This window comes from Pogona vitticeps, chromosome 3, assembly GCF_051106095.1.
Source record: "Pogona vitticeps strain Pit_001003342236 chromosome 3, PviZW2.1, whole genome shotgun sequence".
NCBI classification, from domain to species: domain Eukaryota; kingdom Metazoa; phylum Chordata; class Lepidosauria; order Squamata; family Agamidae; genus Pogona; species Pogona vitticeps.
The window spans coordinates 137,221,740-137,241,896 of NC_135785.1; the positions used below are offsets into that span (position 1 = coordinate 137,221,740).

General features: G+C 40.4%; 1 protein-coding gene across 15 annotated transcripts in view; it reads right to left on the reverse strand.

Annotated features, from left to right (window-relative positions):
• The window catches only part of PCDH9 (protocadherin 9), a 1,094,858-nt gene that overhangs the window by 397,888 nt on the left and 676,813 nt on the right, over positions 1-20,157 (reverse strand). For 7 of the 15 annotated variants that reach the window (XM_072993180.2, XM_078390750.1, XM_078390749.1 and 4 more), the window contains one exon: positions 6,601-6,802. In XM_072993180.2, coding sequence (XP_072849281.1) covers positions 6,601-6,802 — 202 coding nt within the window. Of the gene's footprint in view, positions 1-299; positions 5,118-6,600; positions 6,803-20,157 lie in introns of those variants that run through there. The other 8 variants (XM_072993182.2, XM_072993183.2, XM_072993190.2 and 5 more) reach the window with 3 other exon arrangements.

A 20,157-nucleotide genomic window follows, 5' to 3' on the forward strand; every position in this document is an offset into this window, starting at 1 on the left:
ACACAATGATGTGCTGAAGCTATCCATAATTGACTAGTAATAGGAGGATATTCTGAATGCGTGTACAGTCTGTTGCAGAATCACGAGCCCGGTGGTATCAATGCTCCTGATTGCAGTGCTCCCCACTGTACTTTGTTGCCACATTCAGCCAAAACCAATTACATTTCTTTTGCAGATTTTCCATGCCAACAGAGAAAAAAATGTAATTGGAAGGTGTGGGCCATAGCATTCTTTCTCAACAGCCACTCCTCTCAACAACTGAAAATTCAGATTCTTGAACAGCACTAACATCTCACTGACACGGACAGGGAGCTATATTTAATTTCTCTGATTTGCCTGGAATTGTTCCTCTCTTTTGCAAGCACAGGCAAGAAAAAGGTGAGCAAAGCATGGAATCGGCATTTCAAACCATTTCAGCATCCCCTGCCTGTCAGGATGATTCTAGGAAGGAACCGTTCTGCATGATGCCCACCTAAGCAACTGTAACATGAGGCCAGGAGGTATGTTTTGGAAGAAAGTGGGATAAAAGAACAAACAAATTAATTCAAATTAGCAACAACACCAGTAGTGCTGTTCATACACTCAGAGGAGACGAAAATTAATTTATTTGGACTATAACTTCCAAAGTTATGGGAGTTGTAGTCTTAAAAATCAGCTTCTTCCATCTCTGCATATAATTGCCCAGAAGTTCCATGGAGGAAGAAGGGTACAAGCTCCTGTCTTCACCACATAAACACTATATGTGCAGTCATGTGAGGGTGGGTATACATTTGTTTGGTGTATGTGACTTCATCCAATAACCATTAATATCATTTGATAGGAGGGCAATAATATTTCTTTAATTAGGCCATCACACATACAGTTCTCTGTATGGAACCTCCATATCACATGCTATAATACCTGTGAGTGGTGGGGAACATAGCATGAACAGGATGAATTACATCGCAGTCATGATTACATGTACATTCCTAACTTTAGGAATAAATAGAATTTACATGTAATCATGACTGTGGTGTAATTTGTGAAAACATCCCTGGTAACTATTTGGTGTCAAAGCAGACACCAAGTAGTTACCAGGGATGTTATCACTGGAGTACAGTAATATGTAATTATTCTAGAAACAAAGGTAAGTATGAATTGTATCTTAATAAACAGGATAGCAGAGTGTGAATAATAAAGCTAATGTTGAAAATCTCTTTCACTTTCTCGCTCAGCATGAATGATTGCTGGCTTTAAGATTAGCTGGATGAATTTTCCCTCACTGTGCCTGCCTTTTCATTAGGCTAGGGTAATTGTATAACTCTCTTGTCTCTTTGTAGGCTGGCAACACTTGGAAAATATAACAATGCATCTCTAGTGCACTGGTTCATTAAGCCCGGAGAACATTTAACTCATTCTAGAACACAGTAGGCTTTTGAAACTTGAATACTAAATGTAATTTTGGCAGTGAGATGCCGGTATCAGGAAGCATCACCAACAAGATAGTATACAAAATAAACCAATGATTCTTGTGAACCTGGAAACAACTGCCCAAATTGCTCTGGCCATGGGGCAAAACAATTAAATCAAGAACAACATCACCAAAAGAATACAAGAAACTGAGGTTGGCTGAGAGCTGGCTTTTAAAAAGGAGACAATGGGATTGGTTTGGCCATATACTGACTGCAAGCTCTCTCTCTCTCTCTCTCTCTCTGTCTCTGTCTCTGTGTGTGTGTGTGTGCATGCGCGCGCGCGTGCGCGCACGCGCACGGGCATACTGTTTTTGGCCCCTAAAATGAAAATAATTTTTACATACCAATTTAAAACACAGATATGCAAAGAAGCCCTAAAGCACTTCCAAGCAAAATGTGCAGACTTCTTATTTGTAAGACAGAGAAATTAAAAAGAAATTGTCTAAAACAGACAAAACTGAAGGGAAAAAACCATGAAGATGAGAGAGCAGGGCATTAAGAAAAAAATGAATTTGAGTACCTTTTGTCCCTATACAAATTTTCTTAATTCAAAATATGAAAACTTTATGCCATGTTTAGAACAGCAGGTTGTGGTTGCTCTGTTTGAGAAAAGATGGGAACGCAGACTTACCGAGTTCTCATGTAGTTGCTGGGCGGAAGCTAGCTGCCTCCAAGTGTGCAGGATTCATAATGTGGTTGGGACTGGCAAGAGGACTTCCCGTATCTGCATCTCTCACAAAAAGGGTCACCAGGGTGGTGGTGCTGGGATTGTCCAGCACTACCTGAGAAGAGCAGGGCAGGCTGGCAGACCGGAAAAGGTGGGACCTCTGCACCAGTCTGTCAGCAGCATTCAAAAGGCACAGCTGGGCTCCTGCAAAGCCCCAGTTCCTTCCAAGCAGCTTCTCCTCCCGCCCACTCTCTTTAGTTATATAGTAGTGCCTCGACTTACAAACATCCCAACTTATGACCATTTTGAGTTGCGACCAGCTCTGGCTGCAAAATTTTGCTTCGACTTGAAGCTGGAGTTTTGAGTTGCAACTGGAAAAAGGCATAGAAAAAAGGTGGGGAATTCAAATTTCACCTAACTGTTGGTAGGCAAAGAGGCTGCTTCTTTGTAGCTCTTTTGCCTCAACGGTTAGAGTGAGTGTGTTGGAGGAGGCTTCAGACTGCCTGGAGCTGCTTTCTGCTGCTGAGTAAGTACATTTACTTTGTTTCGCAGGGTAGGTTTGGGTTTAGGGAGTTATGTTTCTGTGCTGTGATTTTTTTGTGTGTTTTGGTGTGTGTTTTCCCCAGCCCCATCGCAATGGGGCTGGCTGTGGGTGGGTGTGGGTGTGATTTTGGGTGTGTTTTCCCAGACCCTTCATGTTTGGATGGGGCTGGCTGTGTGTGAGGGGGTTGTTTTTGTGCTGTTTTCCTCAGCCCCATCGCATTCCGATGGGGCTGGCTGTGGTTTTTTGTTTTGTTTTGGTAAATTTCTTTTTCATCTCTGAAGCGTTCTGATGGGGCTTGTTTTGTTTTTGTTTTTTGTTTTGGTTTGTTTTCGTTTTTGGGTTAAAAAAAATCCAGCCCCGGCACATTCCTATGGGGCTTGTTGTGGTTTTTTGTATGTGTTTTGGTGTGTTTGTTTTTTTGGCCCCAGCGTGTTCCTATGGGACTTGCACTGTTTTATTTTTATTTTATTATTTATTTATTTATTGGTATTTTTTTTCCTTCTGAAATGGATTAATCGCATTCCAATGCATTCCTGTGGGAAATGGTGCTTCAACTTATGACCATTCTGAGTTACGCCCATCTTCTGGAATGGATTGTGGTTGTAAGTCAAGGCACCACTGTACTGCACTTTTGTTTACAAGTTCTATTGTTGCACTGTTAGGTATTTTATTACTCTTCCTCTAATGTCACTACTCAGTGGGGTAGTTTGGAGCATTAGGTTGGATCAAAGCAGTTACAGGATGGCAGGCAGGGGCCTGCAGGTTATAGTATGTATGGGATCCCCAAATGGGAACTAGGGGTGTGTGGGCTGTCCGAGCTCAGGTGGGACATATATCTGTGAAGATATATCATGGATCTCCTACCTACTCTGCTCATACTGAAGAAGCTACTTGGATGAGTTGCAAAACATTTCAACCTAGCAAGAAAGAAGTCCAGTTGCCATGACTCAACTTCTGGAGACTCAGGTGGGACAGTTTGCACCTGCCCCTGGTTGGTGAAGAGCCACAGAGTGGCATATGTCTGCATGGCTCCAGGAAATCTGCCATTCCTAGTGGCCTCACAAGAAGGATCCTGTGGATATGAGGGTAACACTTGGTGACATATGGGTCCCCTGATGAACAGGATCCAGCCCAATGCTTTGCCAGGTTAACTGCTGGTGTAATTAATAAGGTTGTGGACGTTTTTACTCCAATAATTGTGTGTGTGTGTGTGTGTTTGTGTGTGTGTGTCTGTCTGTCTGTCTGTCTGTTATTTTGGGGAGGGGGCTAGGGCCTGCTTAGCAGTAGGCCAATAACAGCACAACAACATATATCTGCCAGGACAATATGGACAAAGGGGACAAAAAGACTGCCTTGCCCCTTAGATCTTTTTCAAAGGATTAGCTGCACTATATTTTTGTAGCAAAAACAACACCACAATATGAGGGGAAGTACACAGAGAGAGAGACATTTTTGTAAGCTAGAAACCACTTTGTTAAAGCTTTCTCAACTAGAGCTTTGGAAAGTTACTTCTTAGGAATACATCCCCCAGAATTCCTCAGTCACTGACTATGCCGGCTAAGGGATTCTGGAAACTGTAGTCTAAAAAAAATAACTTTCCCAAACTATCACTGTAACAACCTTATAGGACAAACTCTAGAAGTTGCATATAAATTTAACACTAGTGGAACAATCACAAGAGATGCCATTTCACTAGTGAGTCTAGAAGAGTGAAGTTGAATATCAAGAAAAACAACCAGTGTTCAATAACAGGGTTATTTTTTAGTATGTCAGCAAAAGGATCAAGGTGCTCCAGATCTCACATGTGGGGAGCTAAATGTGAAGAGGAGAAACAGTCTCTCTGTGTGGAATATCTCCATGTAATCAGAAGCCCTGTTTTTTCTAAGGGCAGGTGGGCAAATAAATTGCTGTGGGAATCTTCATGAACGTATTGATTCATTGCATGTGATCCCTGTAATCCATGCAAGGAAGGCCCAACTTGTTCCTCAGATAGTCTGCATGACAACCAGGAGAGTAACTCCGTACTGATTGTAGGGTCAACGTGCAGCAACATCCCCAAGAGCACGAAAGGTTTCCGTTCCCGAAGCTATATGTATTCTTCTGTGGTTCAAAAGCATCTGTCCACTCAGATTAGTCTTCCATAGTTTCTATTAGCAAAGAATCTATCACTTATAATGAATATTACATGTCCTAATTCATTTTACATGGCAAATTTGGCATCTTTTCTCTAATGCAGAAGCACTCACATCTAGTACCTTCACAAAATAACTACAATAATGGAGATAATTCCTTCCCAAAGAAAAAGAACAGTCTTTCTGGATTTCTCACCGTATTCAAAGCAGTACTCAGTTCTCTGCCCTGGTAAGCAGTGCAAAACTGTATTTCAGATCTTTTATTTCCATCTTCTTTACCACCAGCACTTGAAAAATAAATACTGGATAGATCCTCACAATTTCTATAAAGAGATAGGAGGGTTTGTTGCCCGAGGTTGTTGTATATTTCCTTTTTAAATAACATGGTAACAATGTACCTTTCCCCACTGAGATGTGGTTATCACCATTTCAAGAATACTGCTCTCATTTCCACAAATTGTTATTATTCCAATACTTATTAATTCATGTCTTTTAAAAACCTCTAGACTAAAAATTGATTCTTTCAGAATGGAGTAGACATCCCATTCACCATGGAGATGAACACAACCCCCCCTCCCGTCACCTCTCAATCTAGCACTTGAAATAGAGTACATCTTATTTTTACTACAAAGCCTATAATTGACTGATTTTCTTTCTTTCTTGGAAAAATAGTGCCCTTTTTGCATGAGCTAATCTGCTTGAAGAATGAACTACAGAGAAGACACTAAATGCTCTCAGTTTTCCGCATTCTGTGTCACCTACTTCAGGATCTAGGGTCCTGCGGGTTCATCAAATACAGAACATCTTTGAGAATTCAACAGCTTGACACTGAAGCTTGTTTTATCAAATTAGCACACCTTTGAATTTAATCAGATTTACTGTATTTATTGCTTGGGACATTTAAAAAGCCACCTTATTTGCTAGAATGACAAGCCAGCTGATATGTCTCTGCCTATCAAAGGCAACATTTGTATAACAGAAGACAACTTCTGCCATTCGAATTCAACAGCTACAATTCTCGGGTCAGGATCCATAATCCCAGAGACACCAAAAATAGCCTCATACACAGCAGAGAGCTGTCTTTTTTTTACACTAGTCTCTTACCCAACTTTCTTAATATTTGACTGGGGATAAAACTAGAAGCAATCCTCTGATGCAACACGGAGCTTATCTGAAGTTGCGAAGAGAAATCTGACAAGAATGGTGAGCAGAGGGAAGCATTCCCGCCTGCCCTGAAGCATTCTGGGATTTCCTACAGCATTCTAGGCTGTACCTCATCAATGCCAGGGGGCTATACTTCAGTTACTGAAATTTTCTACAACTCTGATGTATGCACATGATTTTGGATCCTACTCAAAGCAACCATGTACATAAAAAGAAAATGTTTCCCACACTAGGTATCACGTGACCTAGTAATAAGCTGAAAAAGAAATCTTTAAAAGTGAAAAAAGAAATCCTTTCCACAACTGGCAGAACCACCTTTAAGAATCTCATAAGTAATAAATAAATTATTTCTGGATACAGTGATAGGTAATAACTGTAATAGAGCTGCAACAAAACATTTTTCCCCTTTTGTCTTTTTGGTAGGTCTGCTAGTTTTGCATGCATTCTCTGTTTCACCAATAAGTTCCACGCCACCTTGTTACCCCTGGTATTTGATGCAAGTCCCTGTGCCGTCAAGGATGTGGTGAGCAGATCTTGTGCACACAGACATGGTAGGTCCATTTCTATAGCTACAACAGGATGGAACGAAAGCAGAAAGGTCATGAAAGGGTGGGTGGGCTTAGGCATCACAGCAGAACTCACCAGAGTTGGGATCAGAGTTGCCATCCGCTTCGGTCCTCTTGTCCGGTGAGGCCTGATCGTAGAATTCGTCCTGCGGCTGAACCAGAGGGAGAGGGTGTGAGATCAGGTTTCCACTACCCACAGGCTCATGATCTCCTAGACCACTGTCACTGCAGCTTTCCTGGGAGCCATCAGGGAGGTGAAACGTAACACGACGCTGGGACTACGAAGAAGAAGAGCACAGGATACGCTGGATTAGTGCTCTTCTTTTCTCTGTAATCATTTTCTTTTAATAGATACAGATGTTCTTTCCTAGAATACTTTTTGAGGCTTCCACCTTCCACAGCACACCACCTCTTTGCTGAAACTGAAGGAAACCACAGTCATCAAGGATTCTCTCTCTCTCTCTCTCTCTATCCTCCTAATTTGAGAAGTAAACATACACTGGTGTTGATAATATATAATACCTATTGATAGATACAGTATCTGTTTCCCTGCTTGTGGGCAAAGTTGCTACTTTTGTGTACTTTAATCTATTGCTCCACTACTTGTCACACATATTCCTCACAGGACTTAGTATTCCTGTGATAAACTACCTACTTTACTCAGTCACAATGTTTAGTAGCACTAGCCACATGAATAATGGCCACACACAAGTTAATAAACCCATAGGAGCTGCTAGATAATTCAGTAGTTTAGGTATCTGGCTGCGGGGCTAGAGGCTGGGAGTTTGATTCTCCACTGTGCCTCCTTGAGTTGATGATCCACAGGGTCCCTTCCAGCTGTGCAGTTCAATGAGGATGATGCAGATGATTATATACACTGGCAGATGAGGGAAACATGCTTTGTGATGGTCTGTTGTCCACGGTATGTTCTACTGAAAGATAGGGTGGGAATACAAAGCATGTGGTAGAGGATATAACACCTTGTCCACACCTTCTTGACACAACTATAGCACTCAGTAGAGAACAACATCTTAAGGTTTTGTAAAATATCTTCATTTATTCATTATTTTAGTCTGAATAAGTTACTAATTTGTTATGAGAAGCTGAAATACAACATGGTACTGTATTTTTATTTTTGCACAAAAGACAATTGAGTTCAGTAAAGATGCAAGTTGCATGCATTTTGTGCAGAATACACTTTTTTCTGTGCAAAATACAGGGTAGTGTCAATGATTATGAAAAAAGAACAAGTCTTTTAACTTCTGTGCAAGAACCACAGCATTGGAGGCTGACAATTTTTTTCCCCAAGGAAGTGTTTTGATGTGTTGAGATACAATTTTTTAGGTATCTCAACACATGAGGGATGAGAAAATGTGCAAATGTCAATTTAATGTCTTTCTTTAAAAGAGGGAAAAAAACAGGAAATAAAAGATACCTTCACAAGGCCATGGGAAATCATGACAGGACTATAGGAAACCACAACCTATTTCGTTTTTTCATGCTAAATGCAAAATTGCAAAAAATAAAAAATCCTCATGGTGGGACTAGGATTTGTATATTTCTGAGATAAGTTTTTTGTGTGTTTGAAGAACAGTGCAATTGTGGAAAGCTGAAAAGTGTAATAATCTTAGTCTTGCTGTTGTACGGACTTTCTAACAACAGGTTTAACAGGAGATCAGTAGATGTCTTAGTCTGTACAAGAATAAGACAAAAAAACCAGCAGACAACCAATGATCTGTCACAACGTTTCTGTTTTCGGTTTTTTAGGGGTTTGATATTTTTGAAACAGAAGCATTATGAAGGCTACTTGTATTTTCATAACCGGTCTGTTCTGTGTGTTCTCTCTCTCTCTCTCTTTCTGTGTGTGTGTGTGTGTGTGTGTGTGCGCGCACACACACATATACACATGTGGGTGCTCAAGTGCATGTGATTTTGATTTCAGAAAGGGAATACGTGCTAGAAATCTTTTGTGCAAATTGTGCAAAACACAGTGGGAAATACATGCTTGGTATTTGGAAGCAAGGACTTGAGAATTTTTGACAGGCTGTTTCAAAGTGTCAAGAGTGTCTGTCTTCACTATAAATGGAGAGTTTCTTTCACAACCCTACAAAAGGATGAACTTCACATTGTGTTAATCATAATTTGCCTGAAGTCTCCTGACTATTCACATGTTGCTACCTAAACTGATTCTGAGAAGAATTTGATTGCTTATTAAAGCTTATTAAATAAGTCCTCTTATTTACTGCTCTGCTGCAGCATCAGTATTACATGGGTTTAAGATTAAATGAGATTTGAGGTATTTCTTTTCTTTTCTTTTCTTTTCTTTTCTTTTCTTTTGCCTCACCAGATAGAATGGCAAGGATTAAAGGATGTGCAGAGCAAACTCTTTCACTATTTGGGATATATGATAACATTTCAGAAAGAAAAAAAAAACTAACTCTCAGTACGCCTTAATATCAAGTATTCCAGACTGATTCAAAGGCAAACACATGTACTTATATACACACACCCCTGCACACATGCATATGTGCATACTCACCCACACATGATTAAGGCATCAATTTAACACTCTTATCACAAGGGACAAAGAAACAGCATGAGCACAATAAGCTCACCATGCCAATATGCAGTGCAGTGAATTATGTCACGTTTTTGGCTTTCAAAACCATTTAAACATATTTTTTTTCCTTACTTCATAGTTCATTTGTTTGCCAGGTAACTGCTTGTGTCTATATGCTGAACTTTGGCAGATGGAAAAGCTGGCAGATAACTTAATTCTATTCATATATTAATCTGGAAGTTCTTCATCATGATATAGTTCAGAAAGCAAATCACAGAGATTGAGAATCAAATGATTTATTACACTTAAAGCATAGCATGTAGTTTCCTAAAAGTATAGAAGCCCTCTTTTATCAACTAGAGGGTGTTTCTAGCACCTCTAACCACTGCTTGGGAAGTGATGGGATGCATGACTAGGAAGGAAACAAACTTCCCATATCTGTCACTTGTACTTGTAATCCTGATCTCAGATGTTATACACTTGTTGTAACATATAATTTGATCCTGAAGTTACATAAATGGTTTAGGGTTAGAAGTGACAGCATGATAGGCAGTTCTGCTGACAACACTAAATTAGTTATGGTGATTAAAACAAACACACAAACAAACAAGATAAGAAAGGGCTCCAACTGGAGAAGTGCATGGCAATTGGAGTTCAATGTGAGCAAGTATTTAAAAAATGCATAGTAGGATAAAAGATCCTAACTTTACATATTTTACTTAGAGACCTGAAGTGTTCATGATGGATTAGGAAAGGACTCTTTGGGTTCTGATGGAGGGTGTGATGAAGAGATTAAGTCTGCTGGGAATCCCGAGAAAAGAAATGAAAAACTTAAAACAGCCAATAACATACTGTCTTTATATAAATAGGTGGGGAAGCCTTACAAGGGATACTATTCAAAGTTCTTTCTGGTCACTGCTCCTCAAAATGGATATTGGAGAAAAGGTTTCCCTCTGTGAATGCTCCAGATGGATCACGTTTAGTCAGAACTCTCCACTGTGACCTGTCCATCTTGGGTGGATCTGCATGGCATACCTCATAGCTGCTCTGAGTTACTCAAGCCCCTTCACCACGACAAGGCAGTGATCCATGAGAACTGGACCATAAGGAAGGCCTTTTGAATTGTGATGCTGGAGGAAACTCCTGAGAGTCCCCTGGACTGCAAAAAGATCAAACCTTTCCATTCTGAAGGAAATCAACCAATAGTGCTGACTGGAAGGACAGATCCTGAAGCTGAGGCTCCATTAATTTGGCCATCTCATGAGAAGAGAAGACTCCTTGGAAAAGACCCTGATGTTGGGAAAGTGTGAAGGCAAAAGGAGAAGAGGACGACAGAGGACGAGATGGTTGGACAGTGTCATCGAAGCTACCAACATGAATTTGACCAAACTCCAGGAGACAGCGGAAGACAGGAGGGCCTGGTGTGCGCTGGTCCATGGGGTCACAAAGAGTCAGACATTACTTAAACAATAACAAAGGCTCTCCTGGTCATCACCAAAACCTGGACATCCAGGCTCAGAGACAAATTGAAGAGCACCCCTAAGCTGCACACCTGTGTTTTAGGAAGAAGTGTTTCCCCATAGAGCACAGGCTGCAACCCTATTCTTTGATCTCTCTTTTGACAGGTGAGGAGTACCCCTGTCTTGTATGGATTAAGTTTCAGTTTATTCACCTTCATTCAGTCGATTGCTGACAGCAGATACTGATCTAGAACTGAAACATATTTCTCAGATTTAGGTAGAAGGGAGAGATAGATTTGGGTGTCTTCCACATACCAGTGACACAAAATCCCAAAACTCTGGACCTCTCCTGGCAGTTTCATGTAGATGTTAAATAGCATAGGAGACAAAACAGAATCCTGAGGGACAACACAGGCCAGCAACCAGGGTGTCAAACAGGAGTCGCCTAGCATCAACCTCTGGCTTCTCCCCTCCAAGAAGGACCATAGCCTATGTTAAAAAAGTGCTTCCAGTTCCCATCCCAGAGAGACAGCCCAGAAGGATACCATGGTTGATTATATCAAAAGTCACTGAGAGGTCCTAGCAGAATCAACAGGGACACATTCCCCCTGTCGAGTTACCATCATAGGCTGTCCACCAAGGCAACCCAAGCAGTTTTTGTCCCATAGTCAGGCCTGAAGCAAGGATACTGGGTAAAGTTTATTTAAGTCATAGTGATGGCTGGTCACCATCCGACATGACTTTAAAAGTGGATTAGAAAACTACACAAAGGAGAATGGCTATCAAGAGCAATTAACCATGATCCAACATGACTCTTACGTTCTCACACTAGCCACTTGTAAACTTGAAAGTTTCCAGTCATGTTGGGAGGCCCTCTAACAGACATTCAGAGAAAGATGGAAATTTTAGGGGAACTTGGGATGTTTCTTTGGAGGAGCTTTGTGGTGCAATGTTTAAACTGCAGTGCTGGAGTCAAGATTCTGCTCACAACTTGAGTTTGATTCCAGTCGGTTCAGGCTTGAGGTTGCCTCCACCTTCCATACTTCCAGAGGCAGTAAACTGCTTTCCTGTGTTGAGGAGGGGCAATGTGAAGCCTGTATAATAGAATTGTAAACTGCCCAGAGCTACATTCCCTCTAAGCTGTGTGTGTGTGTGTGTGTACACGCAGAGCTCCATCGGGGCTGCACACTAGCAGCTGGTGTTGCTGTCCATTTAGTTCCAGTTTTGGCTGAAGCCCCCCACATGTGGATGGGGCAAGGCTCCCACACAGCACAGTGATTTAAGTGCTATGGGGAGGTATATAAGCAGCACACTTTTGTACACTTTGCTTTGATTAGAATGAGGAAATATAACTATAGTACCATGGGTCAAGGACCTGTATTAGACTCGGGAAGCAGTGTCCCATTCATCTCCCAAATGCTAGTGTCTTCTAATCTTAGCAGTTTTCAGAAAAAACTATTTTTTTCTTGGAGAACAGTCCTCACTTTGTTCAGATAGGGAGCCATTATGTCCTATTTCTCACAGAAGATGAGATTTCAGGAAAATACTGGCTTTATTATTAGATATTATGAATATTTAAAAGGCTGCTCCTAAACTTATCTTTCTTGACATGCACTATTTTCTTAGAGTTATGTCACCCTCATTGCCTGCACATGTAGTATTAAAATAACATATAAATCATTTTATGCATTGTACATGCAAACTTTTTTACTCTACTTTAAGCTACAGAAACTTGCAAAAGTTATACAATCCAATTGTGACATAATATACGAGTGCTAAGATACTCTGGCTTGAAGGAGGCAAGCAACTGTTTGTTTGGATCATGCTAGTCCAACAATTTCTTACTGCTTCAGGACCATGACAGTTTAACACACTGGTTTTATTCATCTCTGGCCCACTGCACACACCACACTTTATATGTACACCTGCTGCTATCAAGTGGAACTGTGACCAATGCACATTTGCAAATATTGTAGAGCCCCTATAAAAATACACTACCCAGGACATTTGGTCGCAGATTTCTGGTGGCTATTCATTCGTTGAACAATATCTGCAATAAACTTCAAGACCTGTTTGATAGAAGTGATTGGGTAGCAGTAGAAAATGAGTGTGTGTGTACACCATAAGACACAATACTGTACCTCTATCTCACATTCCTGTGTGGCTCAACAGAATCCAGGGTTAAGGCTTTGGTGATGTGTCACTTCCTGCCTCCTTTCGTTGTTTAGCTGACCCACTTTGGCTCTGAACCCTGGAACTATCAAAAAGACAAGACCTGGCTCTTGACAACATAACAGCATAAATATGACAGTTATGCCTCAAGAAGCTTAACTAAGTCCTTCTCTTTCTCCTTCTGATACAACAACCTAGTAAGCCTTTAATCCGTGAGATTGTCCCCACCCTTCATTTTTATATTGTCTTCAATCAAGTCATTATAATGGGTCAACCCACAGAAAGCCACTTCACTGTCCAACTGATGCCAACTACAGCATGTTCACAATTGGGAAAATATTAAAAAAATAACATATATTTCTATGTATAACACATCCACCCAAAACCAAGCACACATACTTACAATCTTGCAATTCATGACAAAAGAGAGAAAAGAAGAAAATATAGATGAGGTTTTTGGAAACTATAAAAATGAGATTGAGTAGTTTTCACATCCATAAATTAGAATATGTTACAATTGTGAATATGCAGAAGTGATATTTATTACTCTGATATAAAATACTTTATTGTTTCTGACAAAGGCCTTTACAATACACAATACATAAAAAGAGGAAAAGATTACTTTAAATGTAAACCATAAACCATGATTTCTTATTTTAAATCATAATAGTTCATTAGGACACGTCATCCAGCCGATCATAGTATCCTTCAAAATGACCAGATGTACTCCACATGTTTGTGACAGCTATATCGCATTATGATCCTTGACAAAATAAGAACACGACCACACTATTCACTTCTTCTGGGGGCGCTCTGAGACTGTACAGCCTTCCCAGTCTCTTCTCCTAGGAAATACACTGGAGAATCACCTCTGACTTTGCAGCCAGGTACGCATCTCACAAGCTATCCAGTCAGATACTGCAATACTTCCCTCAATGTAGTATATTGTCTTTATACAGCATCCTTATTTTTTCTCCCCTGCCCAACAAACCTTCTTCCTAAAAATGTATTTACACCATTAGCAGTGAATGTGCAAGGGTGTGGAGATGAAGACCTGCATTCCTGTTTAGATTCTGGGTGGTTCATTTCAGGATGCAAACGTTTTGCTTTTCTTCTTCTTCTTCTTCTTCTTCTCCTCCTTCTCCTCCTCCTCCTCCTCCTCCTCCTCCTTCTCCTTCTCCTTCTTCTCCTTTTCCTTCTTATTCTAGTAAGGTGGTGCAGTGCTGAACTTCATAATAGCTGTCTCCTGCTTCTCTTTTCTTTTGTCCTCTAGGCAGGAGGTAGGCAAATAATCCTGCTTGAAGTTGTTTCAGCGGTGGTCTGTAACCCACCCACATCCTAAAGTCATAGACAATTGCATGTCTTTGTTTCAGGAATTGAGTTTTTCCTGGAGATCTGTAAACACAAACACTGTTCCAAACTGGGACAAGGACTCGCACTGAGTGCCTCAAATGGGAATAGGGCAGGTTGTGTTCTAATCTGTGGGCACTTATTCAGTCATGGGCTGGGTCAGGGCAGTGCACTTCCTTAGCATAACTATCTGATCACTTCTGAACACCAATAAATTTGCCAACAATCCAGGGTGAAATAGTAGCCCCAACAGACATAACTTCAGGTTTAGACCGATTACTTGTATAACCAGACAGCATCCCAAAACTATCATTTTTTAAAGCTGATACAGAAAATTTTGTTTTTCCATATTTTCCTACTGTGCATATCTTGTATGCACTTTTCCTATTAGCTAAAGTGTGCTTGTGTACATAATTCTAAGGTACATATTTTGAAGTGGACAGATTTATTTGCATTTAATTTAAAAATTGTGGTGATAGGTTGTTTCTGATGTCTCTGCAATGAGATGAATCCAAAAGATACTGTATGCAGATACAGGTATTTCCCCTTATAATTTCATAGAACTTAGATTAAGCACATTCATTTTCTTAATATTAATTTCTTTACCACATCTTTTAAAAATATTTTCTGCTCCAGTCTTCACTTCCAATGTACATAACCATCCAGGGGAATTCAAGTTTACTTACTTCTTAAAAAACAAACAAACAAACACACACCATACACAGGGTTGTGCAGAAACAACATTGTACTGAAACAGCCCTTTTATTCTGCTTCATGTTAATCTTCTCATTACTGGTGATCCCCTAAAATTAACTGTGCAAAATAGGCAGGGAAAAAGTACTGTTCCCGGGACCATGTTCAATGAAAAGCTTAAAAACCTTACTCGGTACTTTAAACAATGCTAATCCGGTATTCACAGCTAAAGTGGGAACACTCCAGGTTGCCTAGGGAAATGGACTTTTGGGAGCTGAGAGCCTGATTTTGCTTCTGTTGCTATATAAATCTGAGCCCAAAAATTGACCCAGGCACTATCTTCCCACAACAAAGTCACCCCTCCTCACATAACCATAATTCTGAGAGAAGAGAAGAATAGGATTATTACAGTACCGCTGCAAGTATTATTTACAAACTATGTTGGTGTGCAACACTTGCTGTATGATATTAAGTAATTAAAAATAATAGACATTTTTTCTTGAAGTATTCCATTTTTAAAAAATTGGTTATTAATTCATTACATCCAACTTCTAATTGAGGTCACAGAATCCACAAATGGAAAGGCAACACTCAATAACAGAGGAGAGAGGATATTCTTTTACAGTATGTTGTATTTTACTGTAGCTATTCAATTAGCAGAAAATCATATTTTTCTTCATAATAATAAATCTAGCTGCATTTGTTTCAATTGCAAAGTGAATTAAATTTCCACTTTAACAACCAAATAAAGTGGTACAATTTAATCTATTCTTATCTTATTTTTATCTGCTTTTATCTTTTTTTAACTAAGGAAGCTAATGTTAATAATTTCCACATTTTAGTCTTTTAAAACAAGAATTAATGTTTCTGAAGGTTAGGAATTCAGTTCCAGTTTTATTTTTAAGTTAAATTAGCATTAGGCAAAAGTGAGCCAGATCTCTACCATTTGTACCGGCTGAAGGAACATTCCAGGGTATTCCTATTTATTTTAGAGTGGTTTAAATTAATTAATGATACTCCTTAGTAGAATTCTGCTGCTTTTCCCAGTTGCACAATTTATTCTTTTGGTCCCTATGTATTATGTTACTAGTGCCACCAATTCTTAATCAGTTCTATAATTTGTTCTGCAAATAGCTTTGCAAATGTTCAGCCAATCAGTTGTACATTTGGCTTCAGAACACACTACACGATTGATAGCTGCACTAGATTCCCCTCCTGCATCATGTAGACTAGGTGTCTGCATGCAATATCATCTGCACAATGGCATGGTTGGATGCTAGCTATAGATTCAATTCTTTTAAAAAACTCAGGTTTATGAATATGGGATATTGTGCTTCTCTATCCATGATTCAAAATGTCAGGGAACAGCTCAATACTGATGAACAATATCATGCCCACATTGCCAGCAGGAAAAAGGATGCCAAGCTTTACATAACAAAAGGCAGCCTGAAATGTTGGCAACACCAGTGGTAGCAGTCAAGATGGTCTACAGGATAACCTTTTGTTCTCAGTACCATTCACAAAGTGATGCCAAGCAATGGAAAAAACCAGAAGTTTAACTCCTCTTTTCATCAGTTAACCACTTCTCACTCTTATATAACACAAATTGCCAGGGCTATTTTTCAACAAATGTGCATGGTAGTGAGCACAAGATAGCTCATATAAGTTGGCATTTTCAATTTATATGAGCTATTTTAAATCTGAGGTCATTTATGGTCACCTATTTCTGCCTTAGGGAAGTTTACATTTTAAAAAATTGTAACTCAAAATTGCTTACCCCAAATTTCCCCACATGTGGCACAGGACAAGAGCAGACTATCTGCTACGCCTGTACCAAATTTGGTGCTGATCTGAATCCCAGTCTCAAAGTTAGAATTTTTTTTTTGTTTTGAATGCCCCATTTGGAGAATTATCCTGTAGAACACTTTGTTCTCCTGCGCAGTAACATTCCAGTGTCTGTTTCTAGGCATCCTTGGGGGGGGGGAACTTGCATGTGAATCCAACTGCTTACTTCTAGCTATAACAGACCCATCAACTGCCTACTTTAGTTGGGACTAGCAAGATGATTTACTCCCGTTTGTATAGAACAGGGGTCTCCAAACTATGGCCCACGGGCCACATCTAGCCCACCTTGCCATTTTATCCAGTCTATTCCCTTAAACCCCATGTGTGCACAGGGGTGGTTCAGGGGAGTATATGCAGTCAGGTGGGGGTGCGTGCATGTAGGACAGGGAGCGTGCATATGCACAGGCACATATTCCTGTTCCTTTGGCCAAGCTAAATGAATATTTGTAGCAACTGAGCTAATAATTTTACTTGACCTCACTGGGCAGTAAAAATCTAGGTGGTTTTTTTTTTTTTTTTTTTTTGGCTGCTATGGGTAAACACTAAAATGAAACTTTTTTAAAAAAAGAGAAAAGGGACAATTTCATTCCCATAATGAATGTTTGTAGGTCAAAAGTAAGCAATACAAAGTGGCCATTCCTTCTTGCCATCTGTGAGATACACATAATCTGGATCTTATTTGTTAAACAACTTATTATGTGCCCCTAAATGTCACAATATGTAGACTGTAGCATTAGTTGCAAGGAAAGTAGTATTTATCAATACCAATTGTGGTAATTAGTCACAATGGAAAATTACAAATGCTGTCTATGGGAGTTGACTAATTATATTTCATACTACTGACAGGGCCGTGACATTTCGGAAGCAGAAGAGGAAAGAACAGAGAGCTCCAGTGTTTTGCCCATTATTTCTCTCTTACATGAGCTCTTCTATTTTTCCCACACTGAAAATATTTCTTTGGCTTTCTTTTTCTCCTCATCACTTCTCTGGTGCTTCTCGGCTTAGCTGGCTGCCTGCCTTCCAAACCGCTAGATTTTTTCTCATTCTGCCACTATTCACCAGATTTCCATGGTCAGCCAAGACATTTCATTCCTGATGGCCACACTGCACACTGCCATGCTAACTGTGCACTCAGTGGAAAATGCAGAGCTCTCAAAGTCAGCGAAGTCGAACACCTCAATAAAAACAATAAGAAATAAAAATTAAAGCATCCTACAACCACCCCTCCCACACCCTGACCCTCTCAATGCAGTAACAAGAGCAGCTGGTTGTCTCTGAACACTGGCAGAGCATAACAGTTCAACTGTGTAGTAATGGTGGATTTCCAGGCTTGCCTACTGCATAAGTGGAAGTCACTGCTGTGTGTTGCCTGAGAGAACTCCTTGTGCTACAGTCCATTTGACTAAACAGCCAATGCAAATAACCAACCATCTGCTGCCTTCTGTGGCATCCAAAATCAACTGCCTGTGGTGTCTGCTCTTATTTTGTCTAATGACAGGGCCAGCCCTGTGAGATTTCTCCTCTCTTCCCCAAACCATTCATCAGATTCTCTCTTTCTCTCACATACACATTCATTCATTCATTTAATTTATACCCCACCTATCTAGACCGAAGTCTACTCTGGGTGGCTAACAAGTTCATAAAACAATAACAGTATAATATAACAACAACAACAACAACAACAAACAAACAACAACAACAACAACTTAGTATGATTCAAGATGGCGAAAATGAATTAAATAATGACAGGAGGGAACACCTGCCTAAAGAGCCAGGTCTTGAGCTTGCTCTTAAAAACACCCAGCAAGGCAGCCAGGCACATTTCTGGGGATAGACAGTTCTAAAGATGAGGGGCCATTGCTGAGAAGGCCTGGTTTCTTGTTCTTTCTCTCCAGGCCTCCCTCAGTGTTAGGCCCCTCAGCTGACCCTCCTGGCTAGAGCAAGTGATTTGGATAGATGTAGGTGGGAGAAGGCATTCTGCCAAATATTGAGGTCTTAAACCGTTTAGGGTTTCATGTGTCCTTCATTCATTCAGTTTAAATACCACTGTGGCAGACAGCCCACATGTTACTCCAGTCGGTCATTTTAGAGCTCTAGTGCAGGAGCCTATGAGAGGACAGGAGGGGCAGCGTCAACCACAACTGGGAGAGACAGAGAGACAGTTAGGGGGAATATTGGGAAGTGGTTAGATAAGAGATTCGAAAGTCGGTGTGTAAAAAAAAGAGTTAAAAGTAATAAGAGATACATAGACTGTAAGAATATATTAAAACCTTGATTAAAGTATATGGATACATGCAAGCTTAGATGTAATCAAATCCATATTTATTAAATGAATAGTAAAAGAACATCTGTGATTTTACTTCTGTGATTTACCTACCAAACCATAAATAAACCTTGTTATATTTGGCAGCAATAGTCTGAGATTCATAATTGGTACAGTGAGGGTAATACCCTCTGGTGGAAGCGAAAAAGGGTGAAAAGAACAAGTTGTGCCTGAAGGTGAACCTGTGAGTGGGAAAACAAATAGAGGACACTGGGGGTGCGCAACAACCACCCATCTAGCAAATCCACTATTCTGGATGGTGTACAACAAAATAAACATACATTGTACAGTAATACAGACATTTGCCTATTCCACATACGTATAAACAACAACCCCAAACAGGCAGTGAAATGATTTTAGGAACATACTACAATAGTACAATATTCCTCTCTTCCTTCCTTCTAGTGTCCCAGCTACTTGGGGAAAGCCTCCCCAAAGCTTCCCTGAATAGCTCTGCTTATAGGAGCTAGTCTTTGCTTATGCTTTTCCTGGTCCAGAAAAAAATTAGGAAAAGTCCTGTGGTCCTGATGATTGCACAAGTGTGTGTGTGTGCAGGTGATTACAGAGTAATTGGTAAACTTTTGTTAGAAGATCTGAGTGGAAAATGCCAACCATGTGGCCAAAGGTGGTGCTTGAGGCTACAGATGGGCATGAACCAGAGAAATTGACCAATTTGGCTCATTTGTGGTTCAGTTTACAACCCAGCAAAACAAAGTGACAAACGTTTTTCCCCTTGGTACTTCATTTTGCTCCCCAATGCCCCATCACCTCCTACCTGGTCCTACTGCTTCCTCTGTCGCTGCTGCCTTCACCACTGCAGTCATTGTTAGAGAAAGCAGGCCAGCTTTCCTTCAGGAGCTGGGCTTGTTGCCTCTGTGCATGTGCCCACCATGCAGCTGATCAGCTGGGGATTGGCCACATGCACAGAAACCGCACCCAAGCTCCTGGAAGAGAAGCCATTGCTGCCTTCTGCACATGCACCCATCACCCAGGTGATCAGACCATCAGCTGGAGGTCGGGTGCGTGCATAGAGGCACTACCTGGGCTCCTGGAATGAAAGCTGCACCACCATCAACACTAACTGAACTATCTTGAACCACAATTTTCCAGGTTTGTGCCCATCTCTACTTGTGACCATGCACACCCAGGGACAGTTTGTAGTCATCATTTGAATTCTCCTGAAGCAGATCTGACACAAACATCTGCTATTTATTTATTTATTTATTTACA